At 39.9% G+C, this 22,573-nt stretch overlaps 1 protein-coding gene across 2 annotated transcripts in view; it reads right to left on the reverse strand.

Annotated features, from left to right (window-relative positions):
- The window catches only part of HACD3 (3-hydroxyacyl-CoA dehydratase 3), a 32,992-nt gene that overhangs the window by 5,979 nt on the left and 4,440 nt on the right, over positions 1–22,573 (reverse strand). Inside the window, exons 2-8 of one of the 2 annotated variants that reach the window (XM_032623846.1) lie at positions 15,984–16,026; positions 14,032–14,105; positions 12,935–13,099; positions 11,304–11,355; positions 8,370–8,480; positions 2,984–3,111; positions 1,191–1,303 (exon numbers count right to left, since the gene is read on the reverse strand). In XM_032623846.1, the coding sequence (XP_032479737.1) occupies positions 1,191–1,303; positions 2,984–3,111; positions 8,370–8,480; positions 11,304–11,355; positions 12,935–13,099; positions 14,032–14,105; positions 15,984–16,026 (686 nt within the window). The remainder of the gene's footprint in view (positions 1–1,190; positions 1,304–2,983; positions 3,112–8,369; positions 8,481–11,303; positions 11,356–12,934; positions 13,100–14,031; positions 14,106–15,983; positions 16,027–22,573) is intronic. The other variant, XM_032623847.1, reaches the window with a different exon arrangement.

Below are 22,573 nucleotides of genomic sequence, written 5' to 3' on the forward strand. Positions count from 1 at the left end.
AGGAATTAACATGTTAAAAGCCACTGAATGCAACCCTAGAACATCATTCAACAATAATTTCACAATTAGCCACACATGGCTGCTTCTTAGCAGAATTATAAACTCCCATCATGCTCCTCCTCCAATCTTCAAAGGATATGAATTCTCAATAACGGCAGACTAAGTTTAGGTCTCAAAGGAACCCTCTATGAAAAGGTTCAGTATATAGAACAGATGCTCAGAAGCATTTTGGCTTTATTCCTAGTTGATCTACATTCCAAGTAGGTAAAGATGACAGATACTTTGACAGACACTTTATCGCTGCATAAATGAACATTACCAAAATTAAAGTATACAAAAGACCTCTAATCTATAATCAGGAATACTCTATTTAAAAAGAGATAACATAAAAAAAAGTTGCTTCCTCCCAAACAGTAAAAGTTAATATTAAGTACCTATAATCTCTTTCACCTTTGTGTTAAGTAAATTAGAGGGTATACTGGGTGCCATGGGATACAGACTCCATTTAAACACAATCTAGGACTGCTGATGTCTTTTCTCCCTCTTAACTGTCAACTTTACCAAAATACCACCAAACCTAGAGCTGAGGAGTCAACTTGCAAAACCAACCCTCCACTTGACTGAAAAGGGAAGAAGTATGGAGTATGTATGGTCTGGTAAAGAAGAACACATCTACTTTAATTGGATTTTTCTTCTTTTTATAGATATTTCTTCTATTGACAACTGAGAATGGAAGAATCAGATAAGAGGTCAATTCAAACTTCAGTAATCTTGTAGTAAAAGATTCATTTCTATCATCCCTTCTCGAAGGCTAGTCTTTACTACTTCCATCCAACCTGGGATGCTCCTTCAGCCCCATGTTTCTTCAGCCCTTTCAAGAATTTTTCCATGTGAATGAGTGCTCTCTTTCCAACAAGACAGCAAGATCCTGAAGGGTAAGATCCTTTCATTTCTCTGGATCTCTCCCTCTGCTCTCCAGTGCCCAGGCTGGTATTATGATCCATTGACTGTTTAAAAAAAAAAAAACTGCCTCACCTTTACAGAGCACACAGATGCAGGTAGAACTCTCCACACAAAGAACCTTAATCTCAAATCAAATGAGACTCTGGATAAGACAGCAACTCCCTCAAGAAGAGAGGTGCTCCAGAGTGGGAGAAGCACTCAAACACCATCCTGGCATTTCTACCCACCTCAAAATTTCAGCTGTGCTCCATATATAAAACACAAAGAAAACCACAGCTTTGTTTTGCATTTCTTCCATGGTGCCAAAGACGATAAACAAAATGAAGTTTCTTCCAAGAAGCTATTAAAAGGACCCAAAAGAGAGAAAGAAGTTTTAAAATATATTTTCAAAAAACAACATATAAATGTATTATCTGAAACGTAACCCCACTAAATTCAAGGTAAATAGAAAAAGACTGAGAAAACTTAGAACAAGTTAAAGTACCCAAGCCAGTATTTGTGGACGTGTGTGTGTGTGTGTGTGTATTACACACGTTCAAACACAGTTTAAAGAATACTGCCAAGTGAACATCTGCGTCTGCATAACACAAGTTAAGAAACAGAACGTTACCAGTGTGGCACACCCCCTCCCTCCCCGTAGTAAGTAACTACTATCTTTTGTGAGGTTTTTTTAATATTTATTTATTTTTGGCTGCTTTGGGTCTTAGTTGCAGCATGCGGGATCTTTCGTTGAGGCATGCAGCCTTCTCTCTAGTTGTGGCGCGCGGGCTTAGTTGCCCCACGGCATGTGGGATCTTAGTTCCCTGACCAGGGATCGAAACTGCGTCCCCTCTATTGGAAGGCAGATTCTTAACCACTGGACCACCAGGGAAGTCCCAGAAACTACTATCTTGTGTTAACCATTCCACTGCTTGTCTTTATAGTTTTACTACTTATGTATGTATTCCTCAACAGTATACTGTTTCATTTTGCTTGATTTTAAACTTTCTGAAAGCATACTCTATGTATTATACTCTGACTTGCTTCTTACTCAATGTGACATTCCCAAGATTCAACCATGTTGGCGCATGTGGTATTGCCCAACTCCAAAAGGCTTCATTCACATTGTATTCTACATGAATGGCATGCACTGGAGGCATGTGATGTGACGACACCGAACCTATTTTGCCCTAGAAATTCTACCCTGATGCTTATTTGTATCAGTCTTTGATATAAAAAAATATTAGTCCATATTAGTGGGTCACTCACTATCCACTTTTATTTTTTTGAACTAAACAAAACAACCTCTTTCCAAGGACAGAAAACCAAGAAATAACAAGGCTATTGTATTAACACCCTTTATCATGCAAGTGATACTGTCAGAATGCCATAGCTGATATGCCAGAAAAGGGCTGAACTATAAAAACAGCATCCAGAAGAGACTAGCCAACAGTCACCTGATTCCCCGAGTCTGGGTTGGTGGTATCTAAGAATGTGTAACTGCATATAGTTAGGGAACAAGGCAAGGAAGCTGAAAGACTTTGATGTCCCGTTCCTGAGAGCAATCTTCCAAATATTAGGAAACAACCTAGATGTACTGGGGGTGGGGGGGAACTCCCCACATGAGTCAGAAGAGCCACCTTCATACATGGAAGAAAGTCCAGAGTGAAGAGAGTTCCCAGGTATTACACCACCTTCATTGACCTGAGGTGGTAGGAGACCAGGCACACCCCTATCTAAGAAGAGGTTAGGGTTTTCCACTCCTGCCTGAGAATCAAGCTTCCCTAGTTTTAAAGCTCTTTTTATAACTTTGTGATATCACGAAGATATTATAAACAATAAAATAGACCTGAAATGGCAAAAGTCTATTTTAAACAATATCCCTCAGGTTTCACATTTTCCAACCTGTTCAGATAAAACAATGCTATTCCTGTGCAAATAGGTATTTTTACTAACTGAGACTTCCCAGCAAAGTATGGATACCTACTAAATAAACATTGAAACCTTTCATTCCCCACCCTCGAGCTCAACTGTTCAATACCTGGAAAAGAGAAGGTATCACTGGTGACTTAGTGACTCCAATTGCTGCATTGATAGCTTCCACAACTGCCAGCATCTGGCAGAAATACATCATGTCAGCCACGGTGTGGAACGTGTCATAAAAGGACTCTATGGGACAAATACACGTTAAGGGTAAATCAACTGGCAAACTCCAACAGAAGTATTTTGCACACTAGATAACTCTTTACACGAAAGGAATTTTAGGAAAAGTATAATAAACATCCAGTCAGAGTCAAGTTCACTATTCACCCCTCCATGGGCCTGAATAGTAAATTCTACTGTTTACCAGAAAGTTAACACATAAACCCTGTATGCCCTTCTCAGTTTTAAAAGGCAAGAAAAGACACATACCTAGACTTCACTCAGTTATTATATGCTGAAAAATCTATATATCAAAGCACAATGATAATTCTTTTCAGATCCATTATCTCATTTATACATATATCAACTGCAACCTAGTCTTTTGAAGTCTCAAAAACTGTACAAATAAATGGGGTCTTCCCTGGTGGCACAGTGGTTAAGAGTCCACCTACCAATGCAGGGGACATGGGTTCGTGTCCCGGTCCGGGAAGATCCCACATGCCGGGGAGCAGCTGGGCCCGTGAGCCATGGCCACTGAGCCTGCGCGTCCGGAGCCTGTGCTCCACAATGGGAGAGGCCACAACAGTGAGAGGCCCGCGTACCACAAAAAAAAAAAAAAAAAGAAATGGTATAAACCTAAGAGTATGGAAAGTTTGAGTAAACCATAGTATATCTATTTCATGGAATATTATATAACAATTTAAATGATAGTTATTCCTTATATGAGGACAACAAATGTGGTATCAATTTGGAGTGCTCCATAATTTAATATCCTTCACTTTTCATACTGATCCTCACTTGACATCCTGCATTCGTACATTCCTCTTTGCAGTGTTTCTCAGCCGGGGCACCACTGACATTTTGGGCAAGACAATTCTTTGTCCTGCACATTGTAGAAGGTTTAGGATTCTTGCCTCTCTGCCTATTAAAGTAGTGCCTCTAAGAAATGGCAGAGTTAGGCACCTTACCAACAAAGATGACACTGCAGGCACCTCAAAAGAATACTGTTTAAATATCAAATGAATAAAACAAGCCTCTTGCAAAAACTAAAAAACTCTCTAATATTCTCATGAAAATGATCCACTTTACAATCCTGCTACAAAGTCAAACACAAAAAAATGAAGAATGGTATATAGTGTTATTGCATAATTTTGCTGGAAAAATTCCACCAATAAGTAAGTTCAAAATTTTACCAATTCTTTTCTTTGAGGAAGTAATGCAAAATTACAATTTAAATTTTTCTATATATAAAAAATTTATTCATAATTTTAAATGTCCCTTGTCAAGACAAAATCCCAATCAAATCTTTTTGTTGCCATTTACAATGAAATTCTGGTATCCTTTTTCAGGGGATTCACTTATTAATTTCTTGGACAAATTATCTTCAAAAAATGAGGTTCTCCATTACTTTGAACTAGAAAGTTGTGACTTAAGATTCGGCATACGGTAAATAAAAATAAGATCTTGTTGCTTTGCCTCTGATTTTATGGGAAATTCATCCTGTTTCAATTCAGGAATAGAAATCTGATTTCTAAAATGACTGTTATAAAGAATATTAATAACATTAACATGCTTATAATACTGTTTTAAAAACAAGATGCAAAATTGTAACACAGTATGACTATAATTTTTAACTGCAGGAGAAAAAAAAGACTAAAAGGAAACATATGGAAATATTAACAGTGATGGACAATGGCTTATTCACCTCCCCTTCCATCCCACCACACCTCCTCTCTGGTTTTCTCCCATTTTCCAAACGTTCTTAAATCAGCCCAATTACTTTTATGATTTGAAAAAACTTTTTAAAGTTCTAAAAGGCACTCATATGTTAACGGATATAGATTTAAATAGTGGTACTATAAAATAGTATGCTCTTTCTGGGCAGTATAAATCAAAATCCTTAAAAGCAATCTACCCCTAACACATTGTAAAGCAACTATACTCCAATAAAAATTCATTTTAAATAAATAAACAAGATAAAATAAAAATAATCTGCCCTTTAATCTCATAATTCCACTTTAGGAACTGTTCCTATGAAAGTTATATGGGTTTAGAAAGATATACAACAAGGTGCCAAGAATCTGTTGCTCTGATAGATGGGATTATGGTAGAGCTTTTGTTTTGTTTTATTTAAGTCTTTAATTATTAACACATTTTTATAATTAGAAAATTTTTTTAATTTATTTAATGAAAAAGTATTAATAGAGAGAGGCAACAGTTTCTACATAAGCCTAAGAGTTTGCTATTTCCTTAGCATGAGAAGTTTAGCACATACATGTTTACGTGAAAAAAACAAGTACATGTGTAGAATCTGCCATTCACCAACATCCTTTATTCAAAAAGAGATAATTGCAAAGGGCAAACTATGACCCTGGGTACCAGGCCCAGGTCCTTATTACACCTTTGAGGACTGATAAGAGAAGAATTACACCAGCAGCTCCATTCCAGTAGGTGGTTTAGGAAGGGGCTCAGAGCCAAAATAGAAATTACAAATCCAGGCAGCTTAAACACATGACCCAGATAACTTAGCAGCTTTTGGAGTGGATCACCTAATAGCTAGCAGGCTTGAACATTCAGAATCGATCCAACCATGTTAGGTTAAATAAATTATTTATGAATTTGAATGTACCTAGTCATTCCATGGGACTTGTGATAAATCCATACTAGTAAGAGCTACAGATCTGAGAACAACTGTCTGAGACTTCCTTTGTTTCTTTAAATAACTCATCTGTAGACCTCTGGTTACACATGACTATAAGATACTAGGCATTTGGGAAGTTTTTCACTAGCCTGCTACTGTGCTTTGCAGAATTCCAAGGTATTAAGAAGGCTGGAAAAACAACATGCACTTCTTTCACAAGATTCTGGAGCTAATTGCAATTCACCTTTACAAAACTCAGATGAGAGAATTTAGGACTGAAGAGTAAAATAGTCTACAGGATTTTTTTCTCTTTTTAAATAGTTTATATTTTCCATTATGCTCATATTTTTCCTCATATTTACTTTATAAAATAAGGAAAAAATTTTAAATGATCCTTTCAAACCATTTGAAAATGGTGCCTTTTCTTCCAATCATTTCACATTTATTGGTTCAGTTTTTTTTCTCCTTTTTATATTGGTGTGATCAAACTGGAAAAACAAATTTATGTTACCTGTTTAGCCCATCGTAAGTATTCTCCCGTATTATTACAACCTCTTTAAATACTTTATATTTGCTTTACAACATTCCACTGAGTGAACAATCTAAACCAATCCTTCATTGCTGGACATTTAGGTAGTTTGTAATTTGTCACTAATAATGCCATAATGTATATCTTTTTGAAAAAGCTTTTCTTGTAGTTTCAATTATTTCTTTAGAACGTATTTCCAGAAATGAAATAACCAAGTTCAAGGATATGAACAGTTAAGGTTCTCAATGCACCTTGCAAAATGATTTTCCCAAAGAGCTGTTGTACTTATGGACCCTCCCAGTAGCCACCGTTGTGTTTATTTTAGCATATGTTGTCTTGAATTAGGTGTCTTTTACGACTTTGCAAAATTGATACATAAAAAATAGTATTTTTCATTTCCTTCACCATTACTGAGTTAAACATTTTGCTGTGTGCTGAATTAGTTTTATTTCCTCTTATGAAGTGCCTGTACATGACTTTTATTTATCTATTGGGTGGAGTTTTCACATTTTAAAATCAATTTGTACAAGTTCTTTATATGTAAAACAAGCAACAACCCTTGCCAATATTTGTTGCAATTTTCCACCAACCCTGCCCATCCCCATTTTGCTCAACTCAATATGCTTTTAATCTTTAATGTTGTTTTGGCTGGATGTTTTTACATATATAGAAATTTAGGTATTTTATGTAGTCAAATACAATGACCTTTTTCTTCATGATTTCTTCTATCACTTTTAAGGTTAGAAAGTCCTAACCCTCCACATGTGATTTTATAAAAATTTACTTTATCTTCTATTATGACTTAACTTTTTGATGTATAGCTCCTAAATCCTTTGGGGGGATTTATTTTTGTATACAGTGTGAGAAGAGTCAAACAGATTATCTGCCTCCCAAACCTAACCAATTTTTAGAAACATTTCCCATCTAATAAAAAAAAATGATTGGAAAATACTTTCCTTTCCACTGATTCATGATTCCTTTATCATATCCATAATCTGGAGATATATATAAAATGTAAGACCTATTTCTGAGCCACCTAATCTGCTCTATTAATTACTCTATTCTTATGCTAGTGCTATACTATTTTAATTACATTCTTTCATGTCAGGTAGAGAAAGTCCTCTCCGATCACTCTTTCTTCCCTCAAATTTTATTATCTGTTTATTGTTCACAATAAAATTTCAGAATACTTTAGATCACATTCTCAAAAATGTTCTGTTGTCATTTACTTTGGCCAGAATTCTGTTAAACATATAAATTAATTTAGCAAGAACTAATATCTTTTTTTTTAATATAAATTTTTATTTATTTGTTTTTGGCTGAGTTGAGTCTTCGTTACTGCGCGTGGGCTTTCTCTAGTTGCGGTGAGCGGCGGCTACTCTTCGTTGCAGTGCGTGGGCTTCTCATTGCAATGGCTTCTCTTGTTGCGGAGCACGGGCTCTAGGCACACAGGCTTCAGTAGTTGTGGCACGGGGGCTCAGTAGTTGCAGCTCACGGGCTCTAGAGAGCAGGCTCACTAGTTGTGGCGCATGGGCTTAGTTGCTCCGCCGCATGTGGGATCTTCCCAGATCAGGGCTCGAACCCATGTCCCCTGCCTCGGCAGGCGGATTCTTAACCACTGCGCCACCAGGGAAGCCCCAAGAACTAATACCTTTATGATAGTCTTTTCATTCAGTTTTACAATAGTCCATTTAGTCTATTTAGGCTCCAAAGGGGTGAGATCCCTTAAGGACTTGTATTACTTTGACACTGTGAGTATCACATCAATTTATTTAGTTATAAATGAACTATCAAGCCATGAATAAGAAAGGGATGTCAGCCCAAGATGTACCCCTGGCTAGCTGTGTGGATGTGGGCCACTTCTTTGACAATCTCCAAGCCTGTTTTCTCATCTGTTAAATGGACAGAACATCCAGTCTGCCTGTTTCACAAGGCCAAGGGAAGTGAAAGATGTGAGCATACAATGAAAGGCATGAAGTGCTACACAAATATGGTGGGGGGTTAGGGGGTGGGAGTGGTGGTATTGTTAATACCAAAGGCAGAGACTGTTACTTTTGGTGAATAGGGGGCCAAACTACTGAAAAAAGAAAACTAGCCTTGAAATTTTGCACTTGCCTTTTCCCAAGATAAGGAACCGCACAGTCATGTTGACAAATATCCAGGAGAATCCCAAGAACTGCACTAGATTATACATGAACAGGTATCCTTTCTTCAAGCTTGTAAGAGCTGAAAAGCAAAGCAAGGTGGTAAGCTGTTAAAAGCAGTAGTCACAGCAGGAGGTGGGTATGTGGTGCATACTTGGATGACTTCATCCCTCCTTACTACCTGGGTGCCCTAAGCTCCCCCAAAAATACCTGGCCCAGGTCTGCACCAACCTGGGCTCCTGGTCCCATAGAAAAACAGATAAGTAAAAATTATAAGGAACGTTGTAATCCAAGGTATGTGTTCAGCAGCCATTCCCCTTACAGCATTAAAGAGTAAGTATACAGACTTAACAAATCCAAGAGGGAAAAAGAAAAATTACTTCTGGCAAAGAATGACTGACTAGCTAAGGAGACATTAAAAGGAAATAAAGCTATACTCAGCCCTTGCTATTGTCATCTTAATATAATCTACAGTTTCTTCTTTTCTAGAATTTTTTTAGGTCATGCAGGTCAAACTAGCTCAAAGAGATAGAAACTGTAATAAAAAAATTCTGATATTTGTTCATATATCTATCGAAACAAGCATTAACTGAACACCTACAATATACAGGATACTGTGAGTAGCACTACTGAGATTCAAGGATGGTTAAGACATGATGCTGCCCTCAAAGAGTTTACAATCTAAAAACCATATTACAAGATTGAGAGTGACAGGTAATGTCTTGTGAAAATTTCAAGGTGAGAAAAATGACTTTAGGCTTGAGAAGCATGTATCAGGCAAGTCTGCATGGATGAGATGGTATCTGATCTGGGCTTTGAAAGATGGTAGAATGAGGATATAACCAAAGGAGGAAAATTACAAACCAAGAGGCAGGAAGGAGAATAAGGGACATTAATTTTGTCTGCAGCCTAAGGGTTTGTGAAGACAGAGCCAACTACAGAATTAAGGAAGGAGTAAGGAGCTTAGACAGAGTCACGGTTGAGTCAAAGGAGTAGGGCAAAGGAAAGGATAATTCTTGAGAAGAACTACAGAGTTTAGGTGTTGCTGCTACATATGTATTCCTACCCACATATTTTTGTAGCTACATATCAGTGTTGCTACAGAGATATTCTGCATAGACACTTGGTTGATGCTCAAATAATCACAATTAGTGTGGTCAATCAAAAATAGCCTTATCCTAGGGGCCTTCGCAGGTGGCACAGTGGTTGAGAGTCCGCCTGCCGATGAAGGGGACACGGGTTCGTGCCCCGGTCCAGGAGGATCCCACGTGCCGCAGAGCGGCTGGGCCCGTGAGCCATGGCTGTTGAGCCTGCGCATCCAGAGCCTGTGCTCCACAACGGGAGAAGCCACAACAGTGAGAGGCCTGCATACCGCCAAAAAAATAGCCTTATCCTAAGGAGCCAAAAAAGTCAGACTTGTAGAAACATTTAACTAATTAAATTTTTTTTCTTCAAAACTACAAAAATGTATTACACTTCCCCATATAAAGAACTTCTTTCATCAGGAAACTTTACGAATTTAGATAAAACTGTTAAAGCTTTTTCTAAGATCCTAAAAAATCCATATATAAGAATTTTTACATATTTCAGAAGTTTATCCCTCTAAAACACCAAAAAATTAACTCAGGGCTTCCCTGGTGGCGCAGTGGTTGAGAGTCCGCCTGCCAATGCAGGGGACGCGGGTTCATGCCCCGGTCCGGGAAGATCCCACATGCCGCGGAGCAGCTGGGCCCATGAGCCATGGCCGCTGAGCCTGCGCGTCCGGAGCCTGTGCCCCGCAACGGGAGAGGCCACAGCAGTGAGAGGCCCGCGTACCCCAAAAAAAAAAAAAAAAAAAAAAAAAAACTAACTCAGATCTCAAGGTGGCCTTTTTATGTTGTTATTCTTCACCTCCACTAATCCTCTCCCCTCCTCTGCTTTTCTAAAGCAGAAAATTCCTCTAAATTAGTGGTTATTCCATTTTTTTAAAAAGCAATAAAATGTCTTTTTCAAAAGAAACTTTATTCAGAACCCTAATACATAAAACACAAAAGCCAAGCTGCTCTGATTGAAGTAGACCTGCTTCCTTGGTCTATCCCTCCAAAGCATCTCTGGAAACCCCTGGGGTACCATGGAACATAGTTTGAAAACCACTGCTCTAAAACTTTCCCCTTTCCTACTTATGGCATGTCAAATAAGTGCCACTAAAACTGAAAAAGTTCAACTTAGGACATACGGGAACCCTTATTTTATTCTACTTTTCAGCATTAGTTTTGTATAGATCTGCATGGTCCTCCTACTAGAACAGAAGCTGTTTGAGCACAGGTGCTCTGATGGAGTCACTGTCTCCACATCTCAAGGGCCTAGTGCAATGCTTTCCATACGCCACAAATGTAAGATAGCTGCTGAATTTAATCTACGATACCCAGACGATAATACACTTACAGAGCTGCTTGCTTGGGCAGAAACAGAAATAGAACTGGATTTTTAAAAGGTTAATGAACAGCAGGACTATACAGAATACTTTCCATCTTTAAGGTTGACAACCACAGCCATTATGATCTCAGTTGGGACAAAAACACCAGGCTGGAAGAAGTGCAATCATGGACCTATGCAATAATCTCCACACCTCTGCAGGAATTGCTGCCACCTAGCACCCACCTATTAGGCCAGTCCAGGAGACTGAGTTTCTTCCATTCTGCTTTACTAACCTTGGTGTACTCAGATGATGTTAGGCCCCCAACAGAAGGAAAACCTTAAAAGTAAGACTTTTGATGGGGGTGCGCACAGCTTAAGCACTGGACATTAAGGATTTCTCATAAACTCCCCTACACAATGCGAGCACTCCTGTCACATCACACTCATCTATACCCCCATCTCTGTCACAAGTTAACTGGTAACTACCACAACAGCAGGGGCAACTTACTTTCAGGGGAGCCTTGGCTTTCAATTCTGAGTTTATTTAGGCGTTCTTCTTCCTAGAATTCAGACAGAAGTATTCCAAGAACACAAGTTAGACTACAGTATAGCACAGGGAACTACATTCAATATCCTGTGATAAACCATAATGGAAAGGAATATGAAAAAGAATATATATAACTGAGTCACTTTACTATATAGCAGTAATTAACACAACATTGTATTTCAACTATACTTCAATAAAAAATAAATTAAAAAAAAAAGAACACAAGTTAGAATTCCCAGATGCTTGCAGAAGTCCACATGCTGGATAAGTGATCTGGCTCCCTCAAAGCCACCTCCTTGCGTCCTTGGGGAAAATGTCCTAACTCATGGTGCCAAAAAGCCTGACTCCTGACTGGGTAGCACTGGTATCACAGAATGCCCATCCAATGCTCACAGAATTAAACCAATCAGCTGGCTTCCAAACTACAAAGTGGGCAGCCTTAAAATCCTGGAGCTGGAAAAGACATCCAGAAAATTTGTTATGGCTGGAGAAACAAAATAGAAATTTAAGGTGGGAAATAGATTGCTATTTTAAGACCTCTATAATATAATTTTCCAGAAGCTAAAATTACGTCTCCAACATCAGTGTGAACTTATACTAGGTTAATATAGATATAGATAGATATATATGGACATATTTATAGATAAGTGTATATGCATGGGCTAGTATACACACATAGATTTCCTTGTTCTATCAGCTGAGAGGGCCTAAAAGCAATGACACCCCAGAGGCAATGAGCATACCTAGCACCCAGATCTTGGTTTCCACTACCATTCTCCAATAAAAAAGAACAGAGCAGGGAATATACGAGATAAACCTGGCGCAGCTTATAGTGCCAGAAATTAAGGATTCATTTCTTTAGGAAAAAAAAAAAAAAAAGGCCCATGATGATGGAGCTGTGTCAAAGGGACACAAGAGCCAACTGCAAGAGCTTCCAGTGGCCAAAGCTAGAACAATTTGAGCAAAAAAATAAATAACATAGTATTGGATTATAACCCAAACTATAAAACAAATATTCATGAGTCCATACTGATATAAATGACTGAAGAAATAAATGAGAACAGAAAAATCTCCCATGCAGAAGAATTCCAAATAAAGTATACAGACACTCCACCCTAAGAATGGGAAGTATAACTCCTGACTCCTTAAGCGTGGACTATGCATAGTGACTTCCTTCCAAGGAGAACAGTAAAGGAAGGAGAGGAGTAACATTACAGTAGAGAAACCCTACAGTGGAGAAACCTGCCAAATATTACCTCAGCCAGATGATCAAGATTAATATCAACAATGATAGGTCATATTGATAGTACATATTCTTGATATGACATGATAAGAATGGCACTTTACCTCTGTGGGCTTCCTCCCCAAAACCCATCGCCCTAGGCTAATCATGAGAAAAACGTCAAACAAATCCCAATTGAGGGACAGTCTACAAAATACATGACCAGTACTTCTATAAAACCACATCTCCAGGTCTTTCAGGGAATTTATAACTTTGTCCTTAGTCTATCAGATTCTGATAGATATCTGAGGTGGCCCAAATAACTTGGGTTCCTCATGACTTCTGTCTAGATCCTAAGGTCCTTACTGACCTTGGCTCTGAGCTCCATTTCAGCATCAGACTCGTCCAGCCAACGATCAAAGTCAGGGGCCAAAAACAGTGGGCGCTTCTCCTGCTTGGTGAGTCTCTCCCACCACTGGCTCACCTTCTTCTGTACCGTGATGTTCACCTGCCTCTGGGTCAGTTTGTAAACCAGCTAGGAGAGAAAGCAAGAACGTGAGAATGCCCTCCCACATCCCCCGCTCCTTCCCCTGTAACTGTACGAACCACTGTGGCCACACAGAGAAGCTGCACCGTATACTTACTGCCCTTCCTTCTTTGTTCCTAAAAGTCCTGAAGCAAAAACAACAACTAGACCAAGGCTGGTACAAGGAAGAACCAGTAAAAACAGCCAAGTCTTTCTCTGGTTCCCCCCATGAATGACACAGGAGGAAAGCAAGATAAGAAAGGCAGATAGTTCTTGGTTATCCTAGCAGAAACTGGCATGAACGTCCTACCGGATCTACATCACGCAAGGCACTACATCCAATCACCTTCTCAAGTGCACCATTACCTTCCAAATTTTCCTCCCATGAAGATGACTCAATTCAAATGGTCAATGGTTCCTGGCATTGTTTTAGAAAGGCCTGCCTCAAGGCCAGAACTGTACTGTATCAGTTACAACTTTTTCACAGGGAGTCTTTCACTAGAGTCTTCTCAACTAAACTCAAATTCTTAGGGGCTGTTCCAGCTCATTATTCTTCTATATGGCCTCTCCCTTTGCCTCCAAAGCAAGCCCCAGACAGATTCTCTACCCCTTAAACCACTGCTGACTATTAAGAATCTCAGAGCTGGAAAGAACCATAGAGATCACTTAACCCAATCCTTCACGTAACACATGAGGAAACTGAAACTCAAAGAAGTGAGGAGAATTATTCACGCCACTAATAAATGGCAGAGCCCAGATCCGACTCAGGTTCTCCAACTTTCCTCTTCCTCTGAAGCTAAAACCTGGGCTCTATTCCAAACAAAAGTATATTCTACTTTGGTTTATCTTCTTCTTCCCCACAGTCTTTGCTCCCCATTTCACAAAACTACGAGTATTTATTTCTTAAAATGGACAGGGAAGTGAGGAAGGAAAGAACATACCTCTGGCTTCACAAGGTCTAAGAACTCCAGGTGAAATTCATAAACATTGTCTCCTTTGGCACCATGCCCCTGAGCTATAAAGAAAGAAACGTGGGTTACTGTGAACTTGTGCAGAGCGAGGCCATGCGAATGTTAGCTTAGTGCAGTTCTTTCAGGGGTATGCAAATATTAATGGGTCCTGCAAATGGGTGGGGGCTTGTGAGCAGAGCTACTCAACAGCTAGATAAGCTAAATCCTGGACAAAAGTTTATCTCCTTATGTCTTTCTGGTGAGCAGTTCCAGAGTATTAATCTTCGAATGCGGCCTCAGTGATGCCCAGTACAAATAACAGGCAGGAAAAAGAACACAGAAAGCAAAGCCAAAGGTAACACATAGATATAAATTTAACTTTCACATTTACTTTGGCTCTGAATCCACAGCAGAGAAAAATCAAGTAGGTGTATTATCTTAACTGTGGTTAAGGAAAGCCACAGGATACATAGAAATGCTGGACTGTCTCAAAGAAAGCTGTAAATTTAACACCTTCCAACCAGGGGTAGATGATGGAGCAGCTGACTGTTCCTTTAGCACATCCCAAATGGAACAAAAAAGAAAAATAACATTTTCTCAGCTCATTCCTGAGAGGACAAACGGGAAGTCGGAGGAAAGTCCTCAGGGTGACCATCATGCCATCCCTGTGCCTTGACATGGCTCCTTTCCCCAAAGCAAGCAGGTGCTGTGCCTAGGAGCCAGTGACGGCGGGACATCCCTGTCCTCTAACTCTCTCACTTGGTTCCCTCCTGCGATTATCTTTCTTCATCTGGCCATATGTGGTATGACTTGCCTAATACGTGCTACAGGTGGCTATCGTTCTCTAAGACCATAAATTCCTTAAGGTAGGACAGTCTATAAGCTTCACGTGTGGCAAGATACACTTTTATCCTTTTATTCCTTTTATTCCCCCTCAAAATCTGAGCTGCTACCACCATTGTTCTCACCTGGAAAAGGAGATTCAAAAGCCAGGTTATGCTTTCAGGCAAGTATATTAAGGTAGATGGAGCCTCATGTAAAGCAGAAACTCTTCAATCTCCCATAATCGCAGTCACGTACTAATGACATTCCAAGGAACCAGAACAGAGAGAGAGCAGGGAGAATCCCACCCTATTATCACTGTTACCCTACTGGGTAACAATGAATCCAGACCTACCCTCTTAGGCACAGCAGAAAATTTGCTGGTGAACTGAGGAGGAAGGAGATGGAGGCAGATTCACAGAACCAAGGACTGTCAAGAGCTGGAAAGCTTTTAGATGTCATCGAGAGTGCAGTGCTTATTAAACTGGTCTGTACATATATCAGGGAGCCACAAAGTCTCATTAAGAAATTTTCTATTTGGGGGGTTTTGTTATAATATTTTTAAAAAGAGGCATATTCTGGGTCATCTAGATGGCTACCTTATAATCAAGTACTACCACAGGAGTTCAGTGTTTGCAACTGTGTTCACAGCTGCAATGGAGCTAAATATCACTTAGAGTGACCATATTTAATCCATAACACGTATCTTAATCTAGGGTCTATGGCCCTGGAGGATCCTGTGGACGTGTGTTCAGGTGTCCATGGATCCTCAAGTTTGAGAAACACTGATAATAACCCAATACCCTCATTTTATAGGTCCAGAGAAGTGAATAAGTTGTCCGAGGTGGTCGCAGATTTAGAGCTAGAAGATATAAATCTATTTTCTAGCCCATGATACCTTTTCTCTATATCTACTGCCTCTCCCAGGGGAAAACAGGATATTAAACAAATTATTGACTTTTCTAATCATACATCTCAAAACATTCTAGCTTATCCCACAAGTATCAGAGTGGTGAGCATCAACAGAAAGTGAATAAAATAAACAGATAAAAATAAAAAGCAACCATCACTATGTCTCTTTAACTGTGTAGAGGACTGAGAACATTTGCCCGGATACTGACCTTTGAAATGCAGCACATTTTCAGTGATGCTGATGGCAGGATTCTGTAGAAAGAGACCAAGGATGCAAGAAGGGCATTTTAATGAGAAAAATGGAATTAAAACCAGGGGCTTACTTCCCTCCATCCATCTGCCTCCTTGGGCACTCGACCTCCTGCCCTGTGCTTCCCCCAGAGAATATATTTGGTCATTTATCCACATCTCTGTGCAGGGTTTCTCTATGTCTCTCTGTACCCATCTGAGATTGCAGGCTCCTGCAAGAAGGACCCTAAACTGCCTTGCTGTGCAGAACAATCAGATACTGAGTCGGTCCATTCTGCTCATGGTAAATGGTACATGGTGCCGTGTGAGGTGCTACGGAGGAATACACAGATCTCTAAGACTCAGTCCCTCAGATGCGGAGGCAGAGAATCTAGTAGAACAGATGAGTCATTTACTGTGAGAAGAAACGATATAGTATCAAGTAACATATGCTCAAGACCAAAAGAGTAGTAAAAAGCAGTTAAGTGTTACAGTCATTAAGAAGAGAGCACAATGGGAATAGAATGGCTGGGGAGAGCCTCACCAAGGAGTGAGACCCATGCTGCAACATGAAAAATAAATTAATTCCTACAGGTGAAGGCAAGGGCTGCAGATTACAGGAGGTTGGATGAAAATGAAACATGCAGTGCCTCAGCCTCAGGCTCCACACTCTTAACCCCTATCCAAACTAAGACCAGAAGAGATGGAAATTCTCCAAATTGTTCATTTATTCCCAGAAGTCGCTACATGCCTTTTAGCAGCATTATTTAAAGTGAAACAACTGAACTCTTTTTTCAGTGGATGAGAAACAGTTTATCTCCTAACTCCCAGCTCAAAATTATAAGCAAGAAGCAGCCTGTTTCCAGTGCCATAGCTAGTTCATTTATTTTTCTCTGGTAGGCTCCACTGGCTGTGTTCCATCATGCATCAAAGGAAACCAACAAGACAGACAGAAGGTGAAGGCGGGGGTTTATACTAAAAGGCAGTGGGAGCCTAGATGCTCTATTCATAGCCAACAGCATTAGGAAAAGGGGGAGCATGAAGGCTGGGTTGGGGGAGCATTTGAGCCAAGCTTTAGGTTAAGAACTTCCCAGGTGACAGTACAGACTTCAGGCTGAGAAGCTTACCCAAAGGGGCTAACAATCTAGATGATCTTCTCTGTGCCAGGAAGATGGAATTACGGAACCTCATCAAAACAGGCTACACTTTCAGGGGCATGGTTCCTCTATAAGGGAAACAGGGCTTTGGTATGAATATTATCATGAAAGCTAGAGTTCTGGCAAGTCTTGGTGGTACACTTCCTACCTAGGTCACTTCTTGCCCCACTCTGTGTTCCCCATATCTTAAATCACTTGGAAGGAAAAAAGGAGTTTGGGGGGCCCAGTTTATTCTCCTCAGACACAGATGTGTGAAACCAAGGTTTAAGCATCGAGCCACAGCACAGGGCCTGGATTTCACTAAGCATTCTATGAGCCAGATTTCAGATGCTAACTCCTACCCAGCAGTACACTGGGCATGTCAGGTCCAGCTTCTCCAAAGGTGGTAATAGTTAAGGAATACATTTCAGTGAAAAAAAAGAAAGAAAGAAAGAAAGAATACCAGGAGATTCCTTGTCCTCTTTGCCCACTTTCCCGCAATGGTAACATTTTACAAAACTATAGTATATCACAATCAGGATATTGACATTGATACAGTCAACCTATCTTGTTTGAATTTTCCCAGTTTGACTTGTATTCATTTGTGTGTGTCTGTGTGTGTAAATTCTATACAATTTTATTACATGTATACATTCGTCTACTCAACATCACAGTCAAGATACTGAACAGTTCCAGATCCCTTATGGTGCCCTTTTATAACCACACCCACCTCCTGCCCCCCTCTCTCAGCCCCCAAACTGGTCTCCTTTATTTCTTTTTGACTATCATTATGGACTTGTGGATTTCCTTTTTAATCCGCTCTGCCAAAATCCAGTATTATTCTTATTCTTTTTGGTGTTCAAATTGTTACAAATTTGGTCACAAATTGTCACAAATTTGAAATTCCTTCAAACCAGCTCCTGTATTATTCTGATGTGACCTTGTAGCCTTTGAGGATGTTGTACTTTCTCTGGCACAGACCTGGAATAATTGGCCGTTTCTTCAAGGGGCCTCATAGTTCCTCTACTGCGGAATGGTAATTTAGAAGCCATGATCTGGGGACATTGAGGTATACTCAGTGCTCATCTTCAGTGTCTAGCTAGGACTTTAAAAAATCATGTTGTCATAACAAAATGCCCAATTCAAAATTATGGGACTTCCCTGGCGGTCCAGCGGTTAAGACTCCGTGCTTCCAACACCAGGGACGCAGGTTCGATCCCTGGTCGGAGAACTAAGATCCCACATGCCGCATGGTGCAGCCAAAAAAAAAAAAAAAATTTACATTATAGGGCTTCTCCTTATCTTCTGTTTTAATATTTGTATTTCCTTATGGTGAATATCTTGGTTCCTAATAACATTAACACACTTACTTCTTTGATCCTAAAGGTTTCAGAATTACATCAATATTTTTACTAACAAAAAACCTATAAAGTACAATATTTATTTGCAGTTCTTTTTGTCCTTAGAGTATATCTACTAAAGAACCAGAGTACTGTGTTCAAATGTTACCTGTACTAAGTTATTTATCTGTATGGTTATGTTATCAATTTGATATATAGTTAGGTCCTTTTGATTGTATTTAATTTCAAGATTTTTCATTTTATCCTTTTTTTATTGAATTTTAGTTTTTAATATGTAAAACATTTACATCATTCAAAAGTCAAACTTTACAGACAGGTATCTTCAGAAGTCCTATTTCCAAACCCATCCCCCTCCACCACATTCCCACTCACCACCCGTACGTAACCACTTCAGGGGCACCTGGTTTATCTTTCCTGTGTGTGTGTATATGTTTGGGAAAATAAATAAATATATTCAGACATTCTTATTTCCCCTTCTTTCTACACAAAAGATAGCACAGAATATACATTCTTAGGCACCTTGCTTTTTTCACCTAAATCAATCCTTACCAGTTCATAGAGATCTCACTCCTCCTTTTTTTTTTTTTTCACTCATTCTTTTTGGGTGTATATGACAGTACACATTCTCTTTAATCCCCTTTTTGGATCCAAATTCTACTTATACTTAAAAACACAACTCAAGGTCCACATCCTTGGCCACAGTGATCTATTCTCTGAACTCCAAGACCACTGATTTCTTTGCTCATCCCTTCCCTCCACCAAGAAAAACTTCTTTAAAAGTTATCTATAATTGGGTGGTTGAGAGGCCACCTGCCGATGCAGGGGACACGGGTGCGTGCCCCAGTCCAGGAAGATCCCACATGCTGCAGAGCGGCTGGGCCCATGAGCCATGACCGCTGAGCCTGAGCATCCGGAGCCTGTGCTCCGCAACGGGAGAGGCCACAGCAGTGAGAGGCCTGGGTACCGCAAAAAAAAAAAAAAGTTATCTACAATCATCTGTTCTTCCCTACCACAAATACTCTGAAATCTACTCTGATCTAGCCTCCATCCACACCACTCCACTGAAACTATTATTACCAAGATCATCAATAACCTCCACATTGCCAAATCCAATAGACACACAATCTCGTCTTATTCAACCTCTAAGCAGCACTGGACAGAGCGGACCACACCCCACTGAAATATCCCTCTTTCCTGGCTTCGAGGACACTACAGGACACTGCATTGGATTTAATGCCTCATAGGCTACTCCTTCTCAATCTCCTCTGCTGGTGCTTTCTGCTCGGCTCAACTTCTAAATGTTTAAGTGTCTCAGGACGCAGTCCTGGGCTGCTTCTCATCTCTATCAGTTTTGGGGTTTTTTTTGTTTTTATTTAGGCTGCACTGGGTCTTAGTTGCAGCATGCAGGATCTTCATTGTGGCATGTGGACTCTTTGTTGCAGCATGCAGACTTCTTAGCTGCGGCATGCATGCAGTATCTAGTTCCCTGACCAGGGATCGAACCCAGGCCCCCTGCATTGGGAGCACAGAGTCTAACCCACTGGACTGCCAGGGAAGTCCCTCTCTATCAGTTTTTAATATCTATAAGTTTTCTGATATAAATTGGCATCTTGGGCCAAACTGAACCCACAATATTTTATATGGCCTACAGAGAATATTTTTTATTTATTAATTTTAATTCACCACAAAGTACTTTGCACCTTGGAATTTTGCAGTAGCTGTTCCCTCTCCCTATAATATTCAGTCCCCATAATTTTGCACGGCTTCTTAACATTTAGATCTCTGCTCAAATGTCACCTCCTCCAAGAGACCTTCCCTGACTACCCAATCTGAAATAGTTCTCGTGATTCCTTCTCATATTTTTTTTTCTTGCTTTACTTTCTTCATAACATTCATGGTTATCTGAAACTATGTGATGAATTTATCTGCTTCTATTGCCAGTCTTCCTCCACTGCCACCGCCACTCAGTATATAAACTTCATGAGAGCAGGGACCTTGTCTGCTGTGCTCATGCCCAAGTCCCAGAGTCTAGAAGACTACCAAGCACACAGTAAGCATTTATATATTTGTTGAATAAGTATAAAACTATGAGGTTTTTTCATTTTAAAAAAAAATCTGGGGCTTTCCTGGTGGCGTAGTGGTTGAGCGTCCGCCTGCCGATGCAGGGGACACGGGTTCGTGCCCCAGTTCCGGGAGGATCCCACATGCCGCGAAGCGGCTGGGCCTGTGAGCCATGGCCGCTGAGCCTGCGCGTCTGGAGCCTGTGTTCCGCAGCGAGAGGGGCACAACAGTGACAGGCCCGCGTGCCGAAAAAAAAAAAAAAAAAAAAAAAATAGATTAAAAAAAATCTGGATTTTCAGCTTCTTCTTCAAAAATTAGAAGACTTAGATGCCAACCTCAGATCTGCATTCTTGAATGACAATAGCTACCCCCCTTAATATGAGCCCTATCCTCTCCAATTAGCCACTTTCCTCACCCAGCTCATTTCACTAACATTCACTGAACACTCACTATATGCCAATTATTTTTCAAAGTATTCCACATTACTATCACACACACATACAAAAACCCTATAAAATAGGTACTGTTTACACAACAATTTTACATACAAAGAAACGGAGGTTTACAGAGATTATGCACCTAGTTTAGATTACAAAATCAGCAAGGGGCAAAACCAAGATTCAAACCAAGGCAAACAGCCCCAGGCTCCTAACCATGACATGTTTTGGGCATTGATTTGGTAATCTCTGATCCATACTCTCTTCCTGGTGATCTCATCCTGCCTCAGGGGTTTTAAATACTAAAACTTATTAACTGACAACTCCAAAATGAAATTAATATCTCATTAATTCTAAAATGTACATTTTTCTCACATTTAATATCTCTAAAATCAGGATACTTATTAAAATTGACAGCAGCACCTTACACTTGCTTTGGCAAAGTAGCAACCATGACATGGTTGTCACTGTCTAGCATATGGGAGCTTGGCTGTTATTCCAGATGGCATGACTACACAGCTGCAACTCAATATTTCAGTCAAACCACTTAAAAGCCATTTAAGGAAGTAGTATGACTCCTGGTTTGTGTCTCAAGAATGTGCCAGCATCAAAACTTATAAATAGGTATGGATGGCTTGAACAAAAAATGAGATAACAGTAGAGAATTCTTTCAGAAATGCTGCATTTAGTGCGCTTAATGGCACAGAGGATGATACTATATGGAAAAACATGGACAGTGACATCTCTGAGTAGAAATGTGATTCAGAAGACTGGATTCTGGGACTTGACTGGTGGTCCAGTGGGTAAGACTCTGAGCTCCCAACGCAGGGGGCCCAGGTTTGATCCCTGGCTGGGGAACTAGATACCGCATGCATGTCACAACTAAGAAGTCCGCATGCCGCAACTAAAGATCCCACACGCCGCAATGAAGATCCTGCATGCCACAACTAAGACCTGGCACAGCCAAAATAAACATTAAAAAAAAAGAGTGGATTCTGAAATATGAAGATGGTTTAGAACACCTCCACCAATTTTTCTGCTTATATTTTCATATTTATGTGTACAAGAGTGAGACTATACAGATAAAATGATAGATTTTATGATTTTTTTCTAATTTATTTATTTATTTTTGGCTGCGTTGGGTCTTTGTTGCTGCGCACAGGCTTTCTCTAATTGCAGCAAGCAGGGGCTACTCTTCATTGCGGTGCACGGGCTTCTCATTGAGGTGGCTTCTCTTGTCGCGGAGCACAGGCTCTAGGTGCGCGGGCTTCAGTAGTTATGGTGCACGGGCTTAGCTACTCCACGGCATGTGAGATCTTCCCAGCCCAGGACTTAAGCCCATGTCCCCTGCATTGGCAGGCGGATTCTTAACCACTGCACCACCAGGGAAGCCCAACCACTATTCTAGAATTGGAGTTTATCATTCCCACTGTATTTCTTTACTCATGTACAATATGTTGGGTATTCATTACAATATAAACTTTTATTTTACATGTTACATAAATGGTTTCATATGTATAATATGAATATATATAATTCTTCAACTTGCTTTTTTTTTTTTTTTTCGTTTGCGGTA

The sequence above is a fragment of the Phocoena sinus genome, chromosome 2 (genome assembly GCF_008692025.1).
Source record: "Phocoena sinus isolate mPhoSin1 chromosome 2, mPhoSin1.pri, whole genome shotgun sequence".
Classification (NCBI taxonomy): domain Eukaryota; kingdom Metazoa; phylum Chordata; class Mammalia; order Artiodactyla; family Phocoenidae; genus Phocoena; species Phocoena sinus.